The sequence below is a fragment of the Echiichthys vipera genome, assembly GCF_963691815.1.
Source record: "Echiichthys vipera genome assembly, chromosome: 12".
NCBI classification, from domain to species: Eukaryota; Metazoa; Chordata; class Actinopteri; order Perciformes; family Trachinidae; genus Echiichthys; species Echiichthys vipera.
In genome coordinates, this window is record NC_139837.1 from 24,084,643 (window position 1) to 24,106,584 (window position 21,942).

Sequence of the window (21,942 nt, forward strand, 5' to 3'; positions counted from 1 at the left end):
CATTTGAGATACTATACTAAGATTTTTTTCCATTTTTTCGCCATACTATACTATGACTTTTCACTTTTTTCACCATACTATACTGACTTTTTTCCACTTTATTTGACATACTATACTAGGACTTTTCACTTTTTTCACCATACTATGCTATGACTTTTTACACTTTTTTCGACATACTATACCATGACTTTTTTCATTTTTACAACATACTATGTGACTAACATTTTTAAACATACTATGCTATGACTTTTTTCGCCATACCATACTATGATTTTTTTTCCTTTTTTGACATACTATACTGACTTTTTTCCACAAACTATACTATGACTTTTTTTCAACATTATATACCATGACTTTTTTATTTAAAAACATTTGAGATCTATACTAAGATTTTTTTCCATTTTTTCGCCATACTATACTATGACTTTTCACTTTTTTCACCATACTATACTGACTTTTTTCCACTTTATTTGACATACTATACTAGGACTTTTCACTTTTTTCACCATACTATGCTATGACTTTTTACACTTTTTTCGACATACTATACCATGACTTTTTTCGACATACCATACTATGACTTTTTTCCCTTTTTTGACATACTATACTGACTTTTTTAGTATAGTATAAAAGTCTATACTCTTTTTTTTTTTTTTCAACATTCTATACCATGACTTTTTTATTTAAAAACATTTGAGATACTATACTAAGATTTTTTTCCATTTTTCGCCATATACTATGACTTTTCACTGGTATAGATATTTTTTTCGACATACCATACCATGACTTTTTTACTTTTTTCAACATACTATACTATGACTTTGTACACTTTTTTCCACATACCATACTGTGACTTTTTTCACTTTTTTCGGCATACTATACTATGACGTTTTTTCAACATAATATACTATGACTTTTTCAACTTTTTTCAACATACTATACTATGACTTTATACTATGATTTTTACAACATACTATGTGACTAACATTTTCAACATACTATGCTATGCCTTTTTTGACATACTATACTGACTTTTTTCCACAAACTATACTATGACTGTTTTTTCCTTTTTTGACATACTATACTGACTTTTTTTCCACAAACTATACTATGACTTTTTTTCAACATTCTATACCATGACTTTTTTATTTAAAAACATTTGAGATATAATGCCAAGATTTTTTTCCATTTTTTCGCCATACTAAACTATGACTTCTTTCACTTTTTTCACCATACTATACTGACTTTTTTCCACTTTATTTGACATACTATACTAGGACTTTTTTCACTTTTTTCCACATACTTTGCTATGACTTTTTCACTTTTTTCACCCTACTATACTGACTTTTTTCCACTTTATTTGACATACTATACTAGGACTTTTTTCACTTTTTTCCACGTACTATGCTTTGACTTTTTCACTTTTTCCACATACTATACTATGACTTTTTTCAACATACTATACTATGACTTTTGTTCGACACACTATACTATGACTTTTTCACTTTTTTTCGATGTATTATACTATGACTTTTTTTCCAACATATTTATACTATGACTTTTTTCCTTTTTTTTTTACAACATACTATAATATGACTTTTTTCATTTTTTCGTAATTCTATACTGACTTTTTTCACTTTTTTCAACAAACTATACTATGACTTTTTTCCCTTTTTTTACAACATACTATAATATGACTTTTTTCATTTTTTCGTAATTCTATACTAACTTTTTTCACTTTTTTCAACAAACTATAGTATGACTTTTTTCACTTTTTTCAACATACTATACTATGACTTTTGTTCGACACACTACTATGACTTTTTTCACTTTTTTTCGACGTATTATACTTTGACTTTTTTTCCGGCATACTATACTAGGATTTTTTTCACTTTTTTTCGATGTACTATACTATGACTTTTCTCCAACATATTTATACTATGACTTTTTCCTTTTTTTTTCAACGTACTATTATATGACTTTTTCCTACATTCTATACTATGACTTTTTTCATTTTTTCGTAATTCTATACTGCCTTTTTAACTTTTTCGCCATACTATACTGACTTTCACTTTATTTGAAATACTAGACTAGGACTTTTTTCCGACAAACTATACTATGATTTTTTTTTCACTTTTTTTCCCATACTATACAGACTTTTTTCACTTTATTCGACATACTATACTATGACTTTTTTCCATTTACTTTACTATGACTTTTTTCACTTTTTTTGCCATACTATACTATGACTTCTATTCTACATACTATGTGACTTTTTTCACTTTTTCGACATAAGTTTATGACATAACATTTTTGATGTCATGCATGTGCACACACTCACACACCCAATTTGATGCTTAAAAATATTTGTCTTTTCATAACACACATGCATTCATCAGATCTTATGAAAGCAAACAAACAGCAGGAAATCATGGCAAACACAGTTTATCGTCAATCAAAAATGACAATTGACAAATGCATAAATAAAAGTTCACAAAATAAAATAAAACACACATTTTGTTGTTTGTTTCTGTTCTGTTGAGTGTGATACTGAGATTATGTACAAATTAGGATCAACACTGAGTTTCAAGTCACTCTATAATATTTGGGATCAATAACAATTTAAATTCTGTATATTTAATGTTCTTTGATTGTGTATGTACACAGCTACATTCAATTCCCAAAGGATCACTTACATTCATGTTCTACTCCAAGTCTGACGCTTTTAGATTTTGACACCAATCCATCAACTGCATGACTGAAGTGTGTTTTAAAGCGGCATTCAGGTAAATAATTCATTTTTATTACATTATAAACTACTTTTAATAATCAGAATTTGTAACCTGTTTTATATTTGACACCTGCAGAGCTCTTCTAGTTCACGGGGCCAACTCAGACAACGTTGGGTCAGTTATGAACAACAATACTAAATTGTTTTTAAAGGGTTAATCAGCTAAATGGCAGTTATGTGCATTGTTGCTGTTAATGTCCTGACATGTAACTTCCTTCCAGAGCTAATATTTAAACCTACACTAGCTTAAGAGGAAAATATCTCACACCAATGCTTAAAATTTAACATGGCACAATAGTGCCATGTTAAATTTTTTTTTCAATACCACACTCCAACTCATACGCAGGAACAATAAGTTAGCAATTTCTTTCTCAGTAGTTTGCCCTTATATACAAAAATCATCAATAAAAATGATCAATAAGAGCTTTAAAAGTACATTATCTGATAAAGGATAGGATAGTTCTGTTGGCTACAGAAAGGCATGTCTGCAGATGAGTCACTGCCATCATTAAAAAATTATCTTACAGATAATTACTCTTTAAATGTCTCTCCATCAAACTACATTTCTGTACAAAATGTTCCATCATGAAGTGGCTGATTTCTATGAAAACCAGTAAAAATAGCTGCAGTGGTAGAAAATGACTAGTGTACTCGTCACTTTTTGGATGCTTTGGTAATAACTGCCCCTAATCCTTCCTATTAGATTCCAGGGACTACAGTGAATGTACAAAAATGACAATATACTGTAGATATTAAAATACATTTTGAGAATTTTTTTTCTTCTTTGCACTGTGTTTTGAAGATGTTTGGTGGGGACGTTAGATGGCAAATCTACACTTAAAAATAACAGAACTTAAAAAAACGAACCAGTGATATGGCTTCTTTTGTTTTTATAACTGTGGTGTACACAGACAATAAATATATTTTTAAATACACCAATAAAATCCTGTCAATAAACAAAAGGTGAAGCCTTCAGACATGAAGGGCAGTGCTTCTTTTTTGTGGAAGGGATAAGGTGTCTGAGCTTCCACCTTTATAAGTCCATTTTGGACCTCAAGTATGATAAAGTCTTTCAGTCCTCATCAGGAGAACTCATTGTGAGTCATGGCAGTTTTCATGTGGGCGGAGGGCCGTTGGTGTAGCGAAGCATGGGGTAGAAGGAGCGGGCGAAGTTGTTGGATAGTGTACAGCTGTAGTTCTCCTCTGATAGAGGCACCAGGCAGGCCAGAACCAGAAGCAAGAAGAAGAGCAAGTGTAAGGGGAAGGCAGCTCGTAAAACCCGGTAGAAGAAGGGTCGCTGTGGGGAAGAATCCCTCCTCTCCTCCCTGAATGTGGACATTAAGAAATGGTTAAATTAAATTTTTTTAACTTTCTAGGTTGGAGTAAAAAGAACATGGTTTCAACAAACACACACATTTTTAAAAATGGGATTTTTCCATGTTGTAAGCAGCACAAAGTTCTATTTTACGCCATTATTTTTATTTTGGTGAGCTGTAAAACGTACCTTCTAGTCACTGGTTGCCCCACTGTAGCTGTCTGTAGACCTGTAGCCTCCTCCTGACACAACAAACAAGTCAGTGGTGTTAATCAATTGTGTCAACTTCCAAAATGTCACCTAACGCTTCCAAAAAAGTCATAGTACAGTATGTTGAAAAAAAGTCATACTATAGTATGTCAAAAAGTGAAAAAAAGTCATACTATAGTATGTCAAAAAGTGAAAAAAAGTCATACTATAGTATGTCAAAAAGTGAAAGTCATACTATAGTATGTCAAAAAGTGAAAAAAAGTCATACTATAGTATGTCAAAAAGTGAAAAAGTCATACTATAGTATGTTAAAAAGTTAAAAAAAAAAAAAAGTCATAGTATAGTATGTTGAAAAAGTCATAGTATGTCAAAAAGTGAAAAAAGTCGTATGTTGAAAAAGTCATAGTATGTCAAAAAGTGAAAAAAGTCATAGTATAGTATGTCAAAGTGAAAACAGTCATAGTATAATATGTCGAAAAAAGTCATAGTATGTCCAAAAGACACATTATAGTCCAAAAAAGTAATACAAGAATAGTCACATGTAACTTAACAGTGTAGTATTTTTGCTTTACTCAAATAATATGAATTATTTTGTATTTTTTTAACAATACAATACATTTGGTGTAAGTCCCTGCACTCAGCCTGTGTCCTGTGCTAACCAAAGTGTTCAGGTCTACCTTGTGCAGCAGCAGAGGAGAGCGGAGTGTTCCCAGACCAATGCTGTCCATTTCTGAGCTGGTTGAGCAGGTTTCCTGAGACACAGACAGCAAACAGACTATCAGATAAGACTGACAGAGGTCACATGCACATGACTTTAACTTTTATAGCATCTCATCTGAAAAATCCCTGAGCCTAAAAGTGAAGTACTGAAGGTCTGGTTTTACTTTTAGGTTGTATTGCTTAATTTGCAGCCAGATGCAATTAATGGTTATGCTATAGTTCCCTAAAGGCCCAAATTGTTTTTGTGATGATTTTTTATAGATCTGCAATAGCAGTCAGTTAGTGAAAATAGGAATATCCTTAAACCCAAGAGAATGTTCATTCTCATTCATTATAAGAATTGTTATGTTTTTATGTATGTTTATATATTTTATGTAAGCTGACCTGCTGTGTACTGATAATAAAGGTTCCATTAATACTAAGAGTGATGCTCTATTTATGACTCGTCATGCACTTTGCAAGTGGATGAAAAGCTGATTCCAGTGACTAAACTATTCTCTAAATTACACTCACAATTATGTGGATTACTTTCTTGGAAGAACTAACTCAACGCTCTCTATTATATAAAATTACAGTCTTTTTCCAGGAACCTTCTTGTAAATAATTCAGAAATGACAGAGCTGTAAAATAAAGTCTTACGTCACAAGTGAGTTGAAAAGGTTTAACAGTGCGCCCAGTGCAAAATCACAGAGCACAATAACATAGTTCTGCTTATTTGAGTCAGTGTTTTTAAATAAAATAAAGGTTAGATATGACTTACCAAAGTGCAAATATATTTGCATAAATACAAAAAAATAAATATATCCAAAAATGATACAGCTGTAATTTTCTTCATGGTTAGCTAATCTTTAACACTTTTCAGCAGGAAAAACACCCGTATAAGAAAAGAATCTGACAGCAGAGCCCTCATGCACAATGAAACCAGACTGTGATCAAAAGTCAAAAGGACCCACCAGTCTTCCCTGCAGCGTGTGCAGGTCGGCAGCCACCTCTCGCAGCAGGAGATGCAGTTTGTTACTGATGACGTGGACCTTCTCCTTGGCCTCCACGCTGTCTTCTCCGGTTGCCTCCAGGAGGAGCTGAGAGGAGATCTCCTGCAGCGAGGAGACCTGCCGCTGGCGGCCGCACAGCTCCTCTTGCAGAGCCTACAGCGGGGGGGGGGGGGGGGCACGTTTGTAGGTTATCCTGGATTCAGCCTCTTTATAAGACTCAGGGGAAGTTTTACCTCTGGAGCTCAACTTTGATGACAATGTTCATATTTCTACATGTTTATATGTGTATGTGGAAGCTCAGTGCAGAGTTAAATGTACAAGCCAGTGACGCAAATTGAATTCGTCAAAGTTGTTGTCACAGTTGCTAACCTGAAAATGTCAATAAATAGCTTTCCCAGTGTTCTTAATTGTCACCAAAGAAAGTGACCAAAGACTCAGACTGTGGCTGACTGTAATGTTGCCTTTGACGATTTCAGAGACTTTATATTTGAAGTCAATCCTTTTTTTTTCTTTCTCTGTAAAGGGGGCATTGTACTTTCAAAAATGAAACCAAATGGACTGGTCTGTTGTTGATCCTGCAACAGGGCTTCAGCCCTCTCCTGTGCTGTGTGCAGGTCTTTCCCCCCACACAGTCAGACTCTGCACATGAAAGTTTTGTTTGTAAAAAGTGCGATAATACTGGGGAAAATCTCTGCTGGGAACTATTTGTTCTACCTGATTCCATGAAATTATCATTTTCAGATCAATTTAGACACATTTGTCTATTTAAATTTAAAACAAAACAGTTTACCTCCAATCCCCAGAACTGTTAGTGTCAAAGAGAGACTACATTTCCCATAAACCCTCTAGCTGTTGGATGATACCTGATAACAGATAATTTCACTGGTAACAATATTCTCATGGGGCCCTTAGCTCACTGAAACTCAAACAACATGCTTAGAAAATGCTTTTGGGCAATAAGAGAACAACTTCGATAAGTATTAAATTCTCACACACAATCCTTTAAATTTCCCCTCAGCTCATTAAAACTCAAACATGTTTGGAAAAAAGCAACTCAATCGAGTATTAAATTGTCATGGCAGTGATGATGAAAGGATGAGTCTTCTGCTCACTGTCAGTGTGTCTCTCTGCTGCAGCAGGGTGGAGCGGGCTGTTGACCGGTCGCCGACGTTCACAACGCTGAGTTTGTTTTCGGCCTGAGCGAGCCACAGCAGCAATGAGTGCAGCGTCTTGTGAAACTCCTGAAAGAGAAGAACCTTTTTTTTTAACATGCTCCATTTAAACGTTAATCACATTTTCTGAGCCGCGCTTATTATTTTAAACTTTCTGATGTAAATGTGTCTGACCTGACACTGCATGAGTGCAGAGTGCAGCCTCCTCTCCCAACTCTCCAGGCCGCTGCAGGCCTGTGTCCAGCTGTGATTGGCTGAGCTGAGAGCATCCTGCAGCTCCCTCAGCTCTGCGCTGTCGCCACGCTGGAAGTGGCGGCTGCTCAGGTTGGCTGAGATCATCAGACACTTGTAGCTGTTGAAGGTCTTCTGCATCTCCTACAGAATATAAAGGGAAGTGTTAATAAAGGACAGATGTGATGACGTGTTTATCTTCTCTAATGTAACTGTCTCATGTGATAACACGCCGTCGTTGCTGTTTACTTTTAGTTTCCTGATGTTGACTTCCATGTCTCGGATGCTGGTGGACGGTGCGATCAGCTGTAGCCTCTCGAGCTCCGGCAGCACCCTACCCAACCAGGAAGTGACATCACAGAGGTCAGAGTTCAGCTTCTGCCACTGCTCCAGGTCCTGCTTGATGCCTGTGTCGCTGTTGAACTTCTGTACTTGTAGCAGCTCCCAGCGCTCGATCACACCTGCAGGGACAAAAGAGTAACAGTTAATAACACTGATGTAAATATGTTGGGCTCTATTGTTGTATACAGCTCCATATTTATCATGTTTCTCATGATACCACTTCTTTTAGTTGGTCCTCTCAACAATAATTAATCAGGAGGGTGGCTTTAAATCCATTCATTTCCTGGTTAATATCAAGTGTAAATGCGAAAGAGCATTTGAGCATAATGTGACTGTGGGAGTTAATAAAGGGGCTAAATGCACTAATTAAATCACCACTTATACTTATAAGGCACTCACACAATCAATAATAAAGCACACATAGCATATCATTTCAAATCATTTGGGTTGTGGACTGTTGGTTGAATAACACTAAAATGTGTTTCTATTTTTTGTGACAATGTATAAACTTGACTATTAAATCACTTAATCTACAAAGGAATGAGTACATTAATTATCAATAAGAGAAATCCTTAGCTACAGCCGTGTCTCACATTTTCCACCAGTGTTGCAGAATTTAACACAGAAATTTAATACAGAGAGAAAACTCTTGAAGGTTCCAACATCTTTGTCTTTGTGAGAGAAAACCACAAGCTTATGGGAGAGAAGTGGGTCTACATTCTCTTTCACACCTGTACCGCAAACCTGAATTTATCCAGACATCACTGTATGTACGGGCTGTTTGTGAGTGCAAAGTCTGTTTAATCTCATATTGAGCCCATGTGTAAAAACAGCCATTCATCCTCCAGTGTATTCACAGAGAGCGGTGGGTGTGTTCATGAAGTTTCTATGATGCTGCAGTCGACACCAGAAGAAAACAAACCTACGATGGTGGAGAAGAAGACGGCTGATTTACACAAAGACGCCAACTACCAACTGGAGAGACGAAGAGATTCAGGAACTTCTGTCAGTAAGGACCAACGCCGAAATCATCCGACAAATTAAAAAAACGTTGAGAGACTCTGTTCTTTTTGACCATATTATGAACCGACACATGCGCCGACTCTCGCCTAAACCAAATAAAATATATCCAGTAAGTGTGAATGCATCTGACACTGAGAATCTCTGGCTGTGTGCTGCAAGTGTGAAAGAGAAACTCCAGTGACCCAGTGATCCAGTTACAGTTGTATTAAAAACTACACTTTCTAGAATTTTCCTCAGGACCTTGAATGCATCATTTCCCTTTTCTTCAGTTTTATTTCCCAGAAACTCCAACAGAGTGACCCCCCTCACTGTTGAGCATCTCTGTCAGTGTACCTGTGCTGGTCTGTTTGTCGGCCGTGCTGCACGTCAGACCCGGATTCTCCAACTCCTCCTCGTCGTTCAGGATCAGCTTGACCCTCTTTACGTTGTTGATACTGCCGCTGCATTCCGACATCAGCTTAGCCTGAACACACACACAAGGCGATTAAAACGATCATCTTCAGTCAAAAAACAAACTCACTTCGACTTCTTTGGATGATAGAAAGTTAAAAGACTGCGAAGGCCTTGATGTGCGTGTCCTTACGTAGCCCTGCTGGTTGAAGGGCGTACTGGTGGTGTGTGTGGGTGACGAGCCCAGGCCTCGGATCATTTCTCGTGGAACTCGTTTCCTCTCTGGGGAGGTGGGCTGGTGCCAGCTGGGTGGGTCGGTCACTGACTTCACTGAGGAGAGAGAGAAGGAAAAGTTTAGTAAAGGCAGTGTCAAATTATGGAGAGAAGAACAAAACCAAAAAGACAAAAAGGTTCAAAGAGAAGAGAAAGATAGGATACGACCCATAAAACACAAAGCATCTGAGACATGCATAAAGAATCCATGCAAAAACAGCATCATAAAAAACACACATGGATCGCACAAATAAATAACATCCATTGCCACATCATGTATAAAGATGTGATCTTAGTAAACAAATAGCTGCAGCGGTACACAGCCACATCTGTAGCTCAAGGTACAAATGTGGCAAAACAAAGTGCCTTAGATGTGAATTAGATGAGTGATGGAGGGTGTGGGGTACAGCTTGATGGGTTTGGGGTTGCTAGGAGACGGGACATTTAGCCCATAAGCACACAGTGAGGCAGCGGCATGCAGGGGGCAGAGTGCCTACCCGAGGCAGTGTTCACGGCTCTGACAGCCGCTTTAACAAACGACTCTGCGCCCTCAGTGACCTTCACATCTGTAAGACAGATCGGAGGTGACTCAATTAATTATGACGTGTGCTTCAAACTGACGTCATGCCGCTTCATAAAAGACTTCAAAGCTCTTCCAGAAGTCTGCACTTAAGGGATTGGAAGATCCTGCATACGACGATTTCTGGGTTATGGGAGGAGAGAGACACGAGGAAGTTCTTGTAGTCTGGCCTTGATTTTCTAAAAAACACTTTTCAGCAGGTCAGGTTTTTGACAAGTGAGCGTCCTTGAAGGCACCACCAAGGAATGCTCTCAAGAACAGATTTCTTCTGTCCTTTGAGCTGCTACACGACAGAAAGTCTGGGAGAAAATCAGTGTTCTCACCTATGTTGGCTTCATATATCTTATGTATTAAGATAAATCAAAAGCTGCCTGGACAGAAGGACATTAATGTAAAAACGTTTTTTTGGGACACTGTGAACAACCTCAATCTATGCAGATTGTATTTAATACACTTAAACTAACCAAACATGCAGCTATTATTACCTGACAGGGCGCTGAAGAAGCTGCCTTCCTCGTCATCCTCGTGTGACGACGATCCTCCCACGTCCACAGTGTGGTCCCACTCCAATGGGAGGGAGTCCACGCTGACGGGCGTCTCTCTTCCCGACCGCTCCAGGGGGGGCGCTAGGAGGTGGCACATGACCTGCCTTCCAGCTGAGACCCCACCTGCTGCTGGGACCTCCTCCTCCTCCTCCTCCTCCTCCTCCTTCTTCCTCGCCTCGCTCCAGGAAGTCCCATTGGATGAGTCATCCAGGTCTGTGTCCCGGTCTGACAGTTCCCTCTCCTCCTCCAGAACCTTCAAAAACATTGAAGAAGACGACATTAAGTATCAATAATTGTATCGTATTGTAATGTCTTCACTCAAGTTTAATTTCAAACTACAATGTCTTTCACCAAATTCAAAAGGCTTCATAAAGTCATAGACATTAATTTTTTTATTCGGAAACAAGTAAAACATTTCTTTCTAGGTGAAATTATACCATTATTGAAAATATTTTGTCTTGTTCCTCCTGGTTTCCTTGATGGATCTATTGTATTGAGCACCTAATAGTTTGTTTATTATCATCAGAAGAAAAATCACAGTTTCACTGTTATTAATGAAGTAGTTTATTATTGGACACAAGGAAAATTAAACCTGTCAGTCTACTTTCTATGTAAAATATTCAGGTTGAGCAGGTCGTCATAGAAGTAGGATTACATCCAGGTAACTACTACATCTCCCCACTAGATGTAGACAGTAAACTTGAGGACGTGAACTCCAGTTTAAACGTGTTTGGTCCAGCTTAGTAACGTTACATTCACTAGTTCACTTCTTTCACACAGACTTGAGCAGAAAGGCCTGGGTGATTCTCTCCAACATGTTGGAACAGATTCACAGTGTTGGACCCTTTGCACTCACTTTTAGACGCCACACTTCGCAAACTGGATATCCATCTTCTCCAACAATTCCCTGCTCATTTTGGACACACACTAAATGCTCCACGCTCAACATTTAAGGAGCAGCGCCTAAGTGTTTTCTCGCAGTGCCAAACAAAAAGAAGAAGCTGTCATTTATGGACACACTAGCTATTGTGTGGTGCATGTTTGTGCTGGACTGTAATAAAGAAGAAAAGTGCTGGAGGGGCATGTTTGCAGCGCTAACCGGGCGTCTGTTGACGAGGCGGTGGTGGAAGCGAGCCACTCTGCCGAACACCTCCTGACAGTAGGAGTGCAGCTCCTCCAGCTCGTCCTCGATCAGCACGGCGTCCAGAGGAGCGCTCTTTTGGATCAGGTTCTCCCCAAACACGATCAGGGCGTCGATCTTGTTGGTGTTCAGGGTGATTTCCTGCTGGAAGCCCTGCAGAGGGTCACATGAGGGGAGAAAAGGTCACAATGTCAGTGTGCACTAATTCATGCCATACTGCAGATTCAAATTTATAATAGTTTAACTGTCAGTGGGTGTACACTTACGTTCAGCTGCCTCATCTTGTCTTCAATGTCACTCTCTGAGAAGTGCTCCACATTGGTGAGCTGCAGGTCCATCTCTGTCAGCCAGACCAGGATCCCCTCACGAGTTCCCTCAAAGTCTTCTCTCTGAGAGGTAAAGTGCTGCAGGAGCACATAGCATTGTTTATTAAGAGTATAAACAGATTCTGATTTGTGTTGGTATAGTTCACCTCTGTTATCATCTTTGGTCCTTTGTTGATTCTATGTGTGTTCCCAAGGGTTAGATTTATCAGAGGCAACAAGGTTAAAAGTTAAAGGAGGTTTAAACCCACAATATCAGATTCCTTTAACAACAGACAGACCTTGTTGTTATATGCAGATGAGTCTTTGCTTTTCTATGGAACACTTCTTTTATTCCATGAAGCTCCAAAAACTAAGTACACTGAATTATTTTATGGAGGCAGAGCCAGCAGAGGTCAACTGGCAACAATCAGCTGAGTTCTTTGATTACATGCAACCTTTATAAAGCAACATAAACATCCTCCATCTGCCCGGCGCCACATGCGGCTGCCTGCCAATGTGACGCCTCGTGCCTCGTCACCGTCTGAGAGTTGACCTAAATCCTGACGGCTTAGAGCAGAGAGCAGCACGATACTACTCAGATCAGCTAGGAAGGTCTGATACGTAATAATGTTTGCTCTCTGATTTGTTATCTGGCTCATTTCTTATGTGTGCGGTTTGTTTCTCTTGCTGCAGGTTGAGGAAAGTTTCCTAACTGCCCTAAAGGAAGCCATCTTCACTGTCATATTCAGTTAACCAATCAGCTCACCTTGAGTCTGCGGAGAACAGAAGCCACCCTCTTCTGCAGGCTGTCCCACCTCTGGTTCCCCTCGTGCACCATGACTTTGAGCTTGCTGGCGGCATCAGTTCGGTTCTCCCGGGCCAGGCGGCGATACTGTTTGTTGACCAGCTCCAGCTGAGTCAGACGTTCATGAACCTGCCGCTGGAACGCCTGAGAGGAGAAGAAAAAGAAATATAAGGACTAGAGAATGAGAAGTTTTTTCCAGTTTTTAGTTTGTGTTGTACTGACTGAAAGGGTCAGTAAGTTATCACTGTTATCATGGCTTTGAACGTCACTCTAAACAATTCCATTTTATGTCAAACAAGGAACTAGGAAAAACTTCAAGAGAATATATAATACTTAAAGAGAAATGTATGCAGTGCATGTTATGGAAACATCATCTCTTTCCAGAAGGATAAGGGAGTTAAGGTGGTATGTTTATCAAAGAGTGGAAACTTAGAGTAGTTTCTCCTTAATAGTTAATGCAATTCTTCTAAGTTTTCTTGGGATTATTATTGATTACTATGTCTGTAACTCTTTATGCTGCTAATGGTGAAGTGAAGCAAAAGCGTCTGGATCAACCCTGGTGGCTGGCTGCAGTATATGTCATAAGTCCCGCCCCCTCCATTTTAGTGGATGGGTCATGGGCCAACCTAAAATTTCAAATAATTTTTTCCCACAGATGGTATGTGTCATTTAAGGTAGTTTTTAATCACACTGATAACTTTGGTTTTAATTAGTTATTTGCTTTATAAAAATGGGGTGAAACTCAGATGTTAATGACTGGCTGATCATCCATCTTTATATACAGTCTAACGTAGTAAGAGGTGAAAGAGATCGGAGACTCTCACAGGGTCTTTATCTTCCGAAAGGGTACTTGATTAGAATTGGATTTTTTAGGAAGGGATGTAGGAAGGAAAGGTAGGTATGTACAGCTTGACAAATTGAAAGAACCAAAGCACCAGACCTCCACTACCAGCAGCTCAAGGAGGATTAACAACCTTTTCCAGTCGCTTTATGGATTTAAAATAACCATTATGCTCCCACAGCTCCCATTACATGTCCCCGACAGTCAGCATATAGGTCACTGGTCTTCAGCAGGGATGAATTGCGTTTAAGCAAAAACAATCTACACTGGATCCCTGTTGCCGTGGAGATGAGGGCACTTGGGCAGTGTCCAGATTAGCAGGCGCTAATCCCTGTTTCTAAGCCAGAGTGACACATCAAAGGTCAAAGGTTACCTCCGTTTCTCAGAGCGACAGATACCTGAACCTGACGCTGCACAGAGAAGTACAACACAAATGTCTTCTAGTACTGGTCTCAACTTCACCCTCCAAAGCTGCAGGCAGGCTTTCATTTCTGTCATTTACCATTCTGACAAAATAAACAACAACAAACTGGTCCCTATGAGTCCCGATTCTGCTGTGTAAAGATGGAATGTATTCATCTTGATCTTGGATGCATTTGAAGGGGGAAACAAAATAAAAAGATGTTGCGGGTTTTAAAACTAAATTCTTTATCAGTTGAATTATAATTTCTTCTTTTGCTTTGTCATGTGTTTTTAGCAATAGCTCACTCGGTTGGCTCGTCAGTCCAACCCCAGTTTTCAACCTAGAAGGCTCAAACGTTTGTGTTGTGTATGTGTGAACAGGGCACACCTTAGCACCAAATGCAGGTAAAAATATGTACATGCATGTACATGTGCTTCACTTGCCACCCAAAAAAATAAAAGGCAATCTAGTAAAGGGCTGATTAAATATGACATTCATTGGGCATTTGACCGCTAGACATAAAAAGTTCAATGGTCAAAATATCATCATATGCACAAGAAAATCTAAATCAAATGAAAATGAACATCCATGCTCCCCAGAGGATGCATCTTTTAAATTTTGAACACTAATGGCTTCCTCCTCAGGCTAAAAGATGTACTGACATTTACTGAACACAATCATGTTACTAACTAGATTTTAATTTCCATCACAACAATACATATGTCCCTATTTTAAGGTCTGGTTTTATACTTTCTAACCACTCCACTCATCTTCCTGTTTCCAGTCTACCAAGGTAAAAGATTTCTTTCAAAACAAAAAAAAAAGAGACAAAGATTGGTCTCCTGACCTCGAACTTCTTGAGCTCCTCCTTGGCGCTGGTGTACAGGACGTCAGCAGAGTCGGGGTTGGCTGCAGTGAGCTCAGCTGTCTTCAGCCAGTCTTCAAAGCGAGAGAAGTCATCCAGGAACTTACACCAGAGCCGCCAGGTCTCCTCAATCCTGCACACAACAGACGGGGTCGTTCCACATTTTCATTTTTATTGTGTAATGAGGAGGGGCAACAGAGAAAAAACCTGAGAGAGTTCTTTCAAATATCTATGATGTTTTTAAGCACAGTCAGGTAATGTCCAAAACTGACATCATTTACATTTTATAGTGAGATTTCTGTTTATTTTGAGACGTAATTAGGCTTGAACCTCTATCTGTCCGCTCACCTCATCCTCCTCTCCATGGACATGGCACAGATGTTCCTCCAGCGTCGGTCCAGGCTGCGGGTCGTCTGCTGGATCGAGTCGTTCTCAGAGTCGCTGCCGCAGGCGTCTGCATCGTGGAGCATGACGTCGCACAGTGTCAGCACTGACGCCACGCTCTCCGTGTGCTGCTCGATGTCCCGCTGTAGATTCTGCAGGTCAAAAAGCACAGCAGAAAAATCACATGTTGGGTTTTATTTTATTTTATTTTATTTTAAGATCAAGGCGAATAACAGTGAACACAGCATACAGCAGTTTACTTCAGTTATTACTCTGCCGGTAACATTCATTTGGCCACAGCTCATAGGTTACAGTTCAAATTAAGGAGAATTTATTTTATTTTACAGAAAATTCCTCTTCCCATTTGACGTAGCCTATTAAAAGAAGAAGTGGAGAGTGAAAGTGTTTTCTGCATGTACAATTAACACTACGTATGTATTTATCAACAACAACACATGTAAGTTTCATTATTAATAGGCTGTATGCATGAAGAAATGACCATCTACAACACTTCCAATGGGCTTCTCTATGACTTTCACTTTCTCTGGGATGGATTCAATTGTTTATTACATAACATACTATGACTTTTTATCATTTAAATAAGGGGGATCTTATCAAAACGTAAGGTAAAGTAATTCCACTTTGTTTTTTAGCTATATTTGAAGATTGTTGGGATAATAATATTGGGGATTGCCATTGTTTTTATTAAATCTATATATCATCCCATGTCTATTAGACAAGCACTTGCTTCTGAGTGCAACAGATGATGTCTCAGTACAACGGCTGAGCTGAGTAAGGTTAAGTGCCAAAGAGTTCTCGGAGCCTTCAGAAGAGCAGCCGTCGAGTTAAAACAGGAGAAAACAATAACTCATATTGTCTTGATGGTTTTCAGAAGTGGGATTATTACTGCAACTCAACTTCGTGTGTGAGCACTTTTTGTCAGCTCTTGTTTGTTCAAAGTTACCACTCTCCGGGTTGCTATGGCGACAGCTGAAAGCTTAAAGAGCCCATCCACACAGGAGTCATTTCAGCCATCCTTCATCCACTAATGGAGAGAGCTGCAGTCTTTTTTTCTCTCAGAAGCCTGGATTTCTTCCTCACTTTTTTTTACCAGTTCACTTGTGTTTTCTTTCTTCACGTGTCTGCCTGTCTGTCACACGTCTCTCCCTCTCTTCTCATGAACCACTTCTTTTTCTAGACATCAACTCTTTCTTCAGAGACAGAGTTGTCAAAAGGTCAGTCTCCTCCATTGTTAGCATTTTGTGAGATGAATGTGTTCGACCCTAAACTCAATCATAAAATTAGAACAAGAAATTCAAGAACCTGCAGGTATTTGCCGGACAAAATTGGCCATTTCATAACTGTCAGTAGCTCCATGAAATGTTTTTGACAGAGCAGAGCTCTTTCAACGTTTTGAAAATTTGGAGCTTCTTAGAAAAGAAAAAAGCAATCTGTTGTGTCTAGCCTCTGATGGAGACACTTCAAGAAGCCATATTTATTAATGAAGTCTTCTGAATTAATGCAACGTGGGATCAGCTATAACTGAAGCAACAGGGGAGACGAAACTTTTTGTGTAATTGGAATTCAATTCACATGTAACTGAAAAACACACAAGATTTTTCTCATCTGAAGTGTTTATCGTATTCACTCCAAAGTTGTTTTTTCACCTGTGATGACACAGGTCCTCCTTTTGATTAAATCCACAGAAACCTGCACTCACATCTTCTCACTTCAGGCCCTAATAGCAGAGTCCACGTGTTGTTATACAAGCATGCTGTAGGACCACAAAGATGCACAAGTGCTGAGATTTTCATTTAAATAAACCAAACCAATAAACAGTCTTAGATTTGTGGCGACAAAAGAGTTTTGATGCAATCATTTCCTCAGCAATTCTTCTGATTTTCATGCCATTTATTTGTGACATCCTCGATGTCAAGAGGCCTAACAGGCTGAACTTTTTTGAGCTGTTGGAGCACTAACTGGCAGAGTTGATTTGTTGCTTTGACTTTAGCAGATTGGCCCTTTTCACTTCCATCATTCATAATTAAAGTTTCATGAGGCTGTGATTATCATAGAGATCACAACAGCTCATTTTAGACAATGAAATGTCTCCTATGGGGAGACAACTGGGCTCATTGAATCCACAAGAGTCTCATCTTTACAGTCAGACCCAGTTTATGACCTTCAACACTGTTTATAGACCTCAAATATGCACAAATATTACAACAGTCCATTTTAGAATAGGTCAATGTCTGGAGGTGCATAAAGTGGGCATGTCTGTAAAGAGGAGACTCGTGGGGAGTCAGAGAACACATTTTCATTCGCATATCTTGAGGTCAGATGTCAAGGGACCCCTTTGGAAATGGACAAACCAGTTTACCTTTCACCAAAATTTAGCATAACTTTGGAGCGTTATTAAACTGCTTTACCAACAAGCTAGCATGCTATGGTACCAACTGAATCCTTAGATTATCTAGTTTCATATGACACCGATATCTTCACTCTATCTCTAAAACTGGGCCTGCTCAATCCTCAGAAAGACAAAAAGTCGTGTGAGCAGGTGCAGGCAGGCTATAAATGGACTTACAAACTAAAATCCATTTCCTGTGTTTGGGCCACTCACTGAGGCCAGGCTCTCAGTGCATTTACCATCTCTCAGCCCAGTGTGACAGCTTCCTCCTTCACAAATAAACCTCTACCTGCCGCTTTCTGAGTCTCACTTTGTGGAACACATTATTCTACTCTTCTGTTATTTACGCTGTTCAGACCACAAGAGGGTGGCCGGGACCAGAAAGGGTTTGAAAGCAGGCCTGTATCGCCATTAAGTGAGTAAGGTACTCCCTGCCCTAAATTCCCTCAAAGTGCCCTGTGGTGTCTCCCCTCAAAGTACCATTCCATTCAGCCCTGCGCTCATCGTAAAGCTTTTTAAGCCTCTTTGTTACCTGGAAGTAGTCCGAGTTCAGTAGTTTATGGAGGTGCGAGGTGGAGGGAAATGCTGTGAATTACCATTTGGAAGTTTTCTTTTACTGAAAACTCTTGGTCCTCCACATAGAAACATGGTAGGTTCCTGTTATGTTTAAAGTATTTTACCTTTCCTTCTGAAATTGCACTTTTTTTCTGTCAGTGTGGTTTGGTGAATGGTTCTAAATTCAACACAACCAATTAGTCACTGCAGTGATGGAGTGATGGAGTGACACAGTTGCCGGACAATTTAAACCTATAAGTGCTGCAGTCACCTACAGGGTTCCTACACCTTTTCCAAAATCAAATTAAAGCACTTTTCAAGCATTTCAAGGTGCATTTTCAAGCTTTTCCATTAAAATGATGATTAAAGATGTTATTGTGCTTTAAACAACGAAAATTATGTTTTGCGACAGCAGTCTACAGGAAGGTGATACATTAAAGGAAAACTCAACCAGGTTGCAAAATAAGTCAACTGTTTGTAAATAGATTTGCCATCCTACAGTACATAACTTAAATCTCAAAATCACATTTCAAACCTTGAGAAAACGCCCATCGCTAAAATGCTAAACAGATGAAAGCCACTTTTTCATTTACTATTTGATCAGTTTCAAATGTCATTCACACTTTCATAATTGAGTAATATGCTGCGCAAACATTTCATTATTAAAACGAGAATCATTTTGTGTTCCCCCACCTGCTGCTCAGCTAGCTTCCTCTGAATCTCCTCGCTGTCGCAGACATCGTAGACCACCGGCTTGGCCAGCTCCGCCTCGATGCGAGACAGCCACGTCCGCAAGTTGCTCATGTTCTTATCCAGCTGTTGCACCGTCACCAGGGTCTCTTTCAGCTTTCTCACCCTACAGAGAGAAAAAATGGCGTGTTAAGGAAGGTGTCACTGGAGTTCTGCTGGTCAAAGATTGTGACACCTGAAACTGGTAAACTTCCTTTCTTCTACAGTCTAAAGACAAGCCAACACAAGCATAAGCATTTTACACATGATCCCTAAAGCATGGCATGTTTCTACTCTATTCTGAAAATTTCCAAAATGTTTCTACAACTCCTCAATTTTCATCTGTCAAGCAAGTGAGGTTTCACCAGAAATGTGAGTGTGATGTTCCCCTCCATTACTTTATGTTCCAAATGGATAACACTATTTATTATATAAAAGTGGATGTTGTTAATCTATTCATTTAACTGAACTGTCAGTACTTTAGTTGAACAAGTAGCTACTACTGAACTGACTGGAGTAAAGTGGAAAGTTCTAACCTTTAACCAATTTCAACTGTTAATACATTAGGACTATTATGCTACAATTTTCACTGTTTATTTAGTACTTTTAACTAACTTTTAGGTAACAATTTCAGCTATTTTTCCATTACTTTAAGATAATTTTCAGCTATTTATTTCTTCAATTTATCCATTGCTTTAAGCCAACCTTTTCAACCATTGATCCATCACTTTTCCCCAAAAACTTATTTGAGTTGTTGCAGACAGGCAAATAAAAGTACAACAGTTGCACACTGCGTCGGAGCGTCTGCTCTAAAGTGAAAAAGATTGTGGAATGATAATCCACAAATAATCCATTACTTTTAGCTAACTTTTAGTTAATTTTAGCTAACTATTTCAATTCCACTGTTTTTCAAAAACACATGAACAGAACTGATATCGAAAAGAAGCAACTGTGTGCATCTTTTCTGTTCAAACACATTTGATGTGATGAATGTCTCATTGGAGAGGAAAATAATCAGAATCGGGACACTTTGACATGCAGCGTGAAGACAACCTCACTACACAGTGCAGATATGTCCACAGTGAGAATCACACTCATCAGCCTGCCATTGTTAGCGCTACGCTCGGCTCTACAGCGCAGACTGGCACGGTGGACGCTCATCACAGCGTGTGGGAAGTGCTGCTATTCTCACACTTATGACACAGGAGCCATTATAGCAGAGCTGCAGAATGATCTACATCTAAATGGGAGCTGGGTGTTGTCTGGGAGAGAGACTACATTCCAGTTCAGCTCTCAGGTCAGTGACCTACTTCAGTTCAAAAACCAGCACAACCCAGAGTGGGTGACACCACACAGGCATGTGACTGCAGCCAGTGAGAGCATTTCACCAGGATCCACCTCTGAGGATCAATGTGTGTGGGAAGGTGTAAGTGTGTGGATGGCTTCCAGTCTGTCTGGGCTGTCTGGAGCTCTGTCTTCAACCTTAAACAAATATGTTATACTGTAGGTTATGTCATTTGGATTGTGAGACCAGTGCACGCTCCTGTGTGTTCTAAAAATACTAATCAGTATAAAGTGGAAATCAATCAATCACATTATTAGAAGTGGAGGATGATTTCTCAGTCCACCCAATACTGGATTTTCTAAGCACATCTAGAGGGAAATTTTTTTTATCTTAAGTTCAATCATAGGAGCAAAGAAAAGCGCCCCTGTTCTGGGCAGATTTCCAGCAGAGGCCGGGCCAATCACAAGCGTTTAACTACTATGGGGCGTGTTTGAGACACAGGGTAAAGATGAGCGCAGATGCGGCAGTTTTGAAGACAACAAAGATGGCTGCAACTGAACAAACTGAACGGTAGGGCTGGACTATATGGCCGAAACCTTCTATCCCGATATAAGTCCTTTCATATATATCGCATATACAATATAACCTGGTAGTTCCTATTGTTGTTGTGATATCACATAACACAACATGAGCATGGTGCTTTAAGTTGCAGGTAGGTTTTGGATTTCTGGGTGTTAGCATGCTGGCGTGTTAGCATTTTAACATGTGTGAAGGTGACATTTGAGTTAAACAATAGACAAGAGAAAAGGCATCTTCTTTACAAACTCTAGTGTGTATATATATATATATATACACACACACTAGAAACCTAGAAATAAACTCTAGTATACATATATTAGAGTTTGTAAAGAAGATGGTTTTTATATAGAAGAAGAATTCCTTTATTAGTCCCGCAACGGGGAAATTAGATTTTTTTCACTCTATTATTGTTATTCATGTTACACACACACAGGATGAGGGGGGATGCCAGTCACCAGTGCCCTGAGCAGTTGGGGGTTCCGTGCCTTGCTCAACAGCACCTCAGCAGTGCCCAGGAGATGAACTGGCACTGCCACCCCGAGCTACTGCAGTATATAAATATGTGTGTGTGTGTATATATATATATATATATATGTATATACACACACAAACAAACAAACATCACAACATCCTTACGGCTTAATGGTAACGTTTTATCAGCATTATAAAAAAATTGTTTAAGTGAAGCTCTGTGCATGCGTGCATGTTAGTTCAGATGCTGTTTTAGGTGTCCAGTGTCCATGTAAGCTAGCACAACCAGCAGAAGGATGCAACACACAGCTGCTATCCAACCGTCTCTGAAGCTGCGTCCTGCTTTACTTCCTGACCACACACTGAAAACTGTTTTGTGTTTTACATAATTAGACACACAGTTAAACAATCTCAATGCTGATGCTGCAATAACAGACACTGTCGGGGGGATGTTCCTATTACTATTTTTGGCTCCTGATGCATGTGCATGCCGGTGTTTATGTTTGCATGCAGATGTGCGCTCAGGGTTGCATGTCTCTACAGTGTGTAAGGATGTGGCGGTGCATGGAGAGGCGGAGAGCAACA

The 21,942-nt window shown here is 39.3% G+C and overlaps 1 protein-coding gene across 1 annotated transcript in view; it reads right to left on the minus strand.

The window, feature by feature from the left end:
* Window positions 1-2,436: 2,436 nt before the first annotated feature.
* syne2b (spectrin repeat containing, nuclear envelope 2b) overlaps window positions 2,437-21,942 on the minus strand; it is a 164,918-nt gene continuing 145,412 nt past the window's right edge. The window contains exons 115-131 of the mRNA XM_083924627.1: window positions 18,987-19,149; window positions 15,293-15,480; window positions 14,927-15,077; window positions 12,797-12,979; window positions 11,992-12,129; window positions 11,684-11,878; window positions 10,525-10,837; window positions 9,957-10,025; window positions 9,380-9,516; window positions 9,130-9,259; window positions 7,681-7,892; window positions 7,375-7,575; window positions 7,141-7,269; window positions 5,990-6,181; window positions 4,994-5,068; window positions 4,296-4,348; window positions 2,437-4,116 (exon numbers count right to left, since the gene is read on the minus strand). Of these exons, the coding sequence (XP_083780753.1) occupies window positions 3,906-4,116; window positions 4,296-4,348; window positions 4,994-5,068; window positions 5,990-6,181; window positions 7,141-7,269; window positions 7,375-7,575; window positions 7,681-7,892; window positions 9,130-9,259; window positions 9,380-9,516; window positions 9,957-10,025; window positions 10,525-10,837; window positions 11,684-11,878; window positions 11,992-12,129; window positions 12,797-12,979; window positions 14,927-15,077; window positions 15,293-15,480; window positions 18,987-19,149 (2,740 nt within the window). The 3' untranslated portion in view covers window positions 2,437-3,905. The remainder of the gene's footprint in view (window positions 4,117-4,295; window positions 4,349-4,993; window positions 5,069-5,989; window positions 6,182-7,140; window positions 7,270-7,374; window positions 7,576-7,680; window positions 7,893-9,129; window positions 9,260-9,379; window positions 9,517-9,956; window positions 10,026-10,524; window positions 10,838-11,683; window positions 11,879-11,991; window positions 12,130-12,796; window positions 12,980-14,926; window positions 15,078-15,292; window positions 15,481-18,986; window positions 19,150-21,942) is intronic.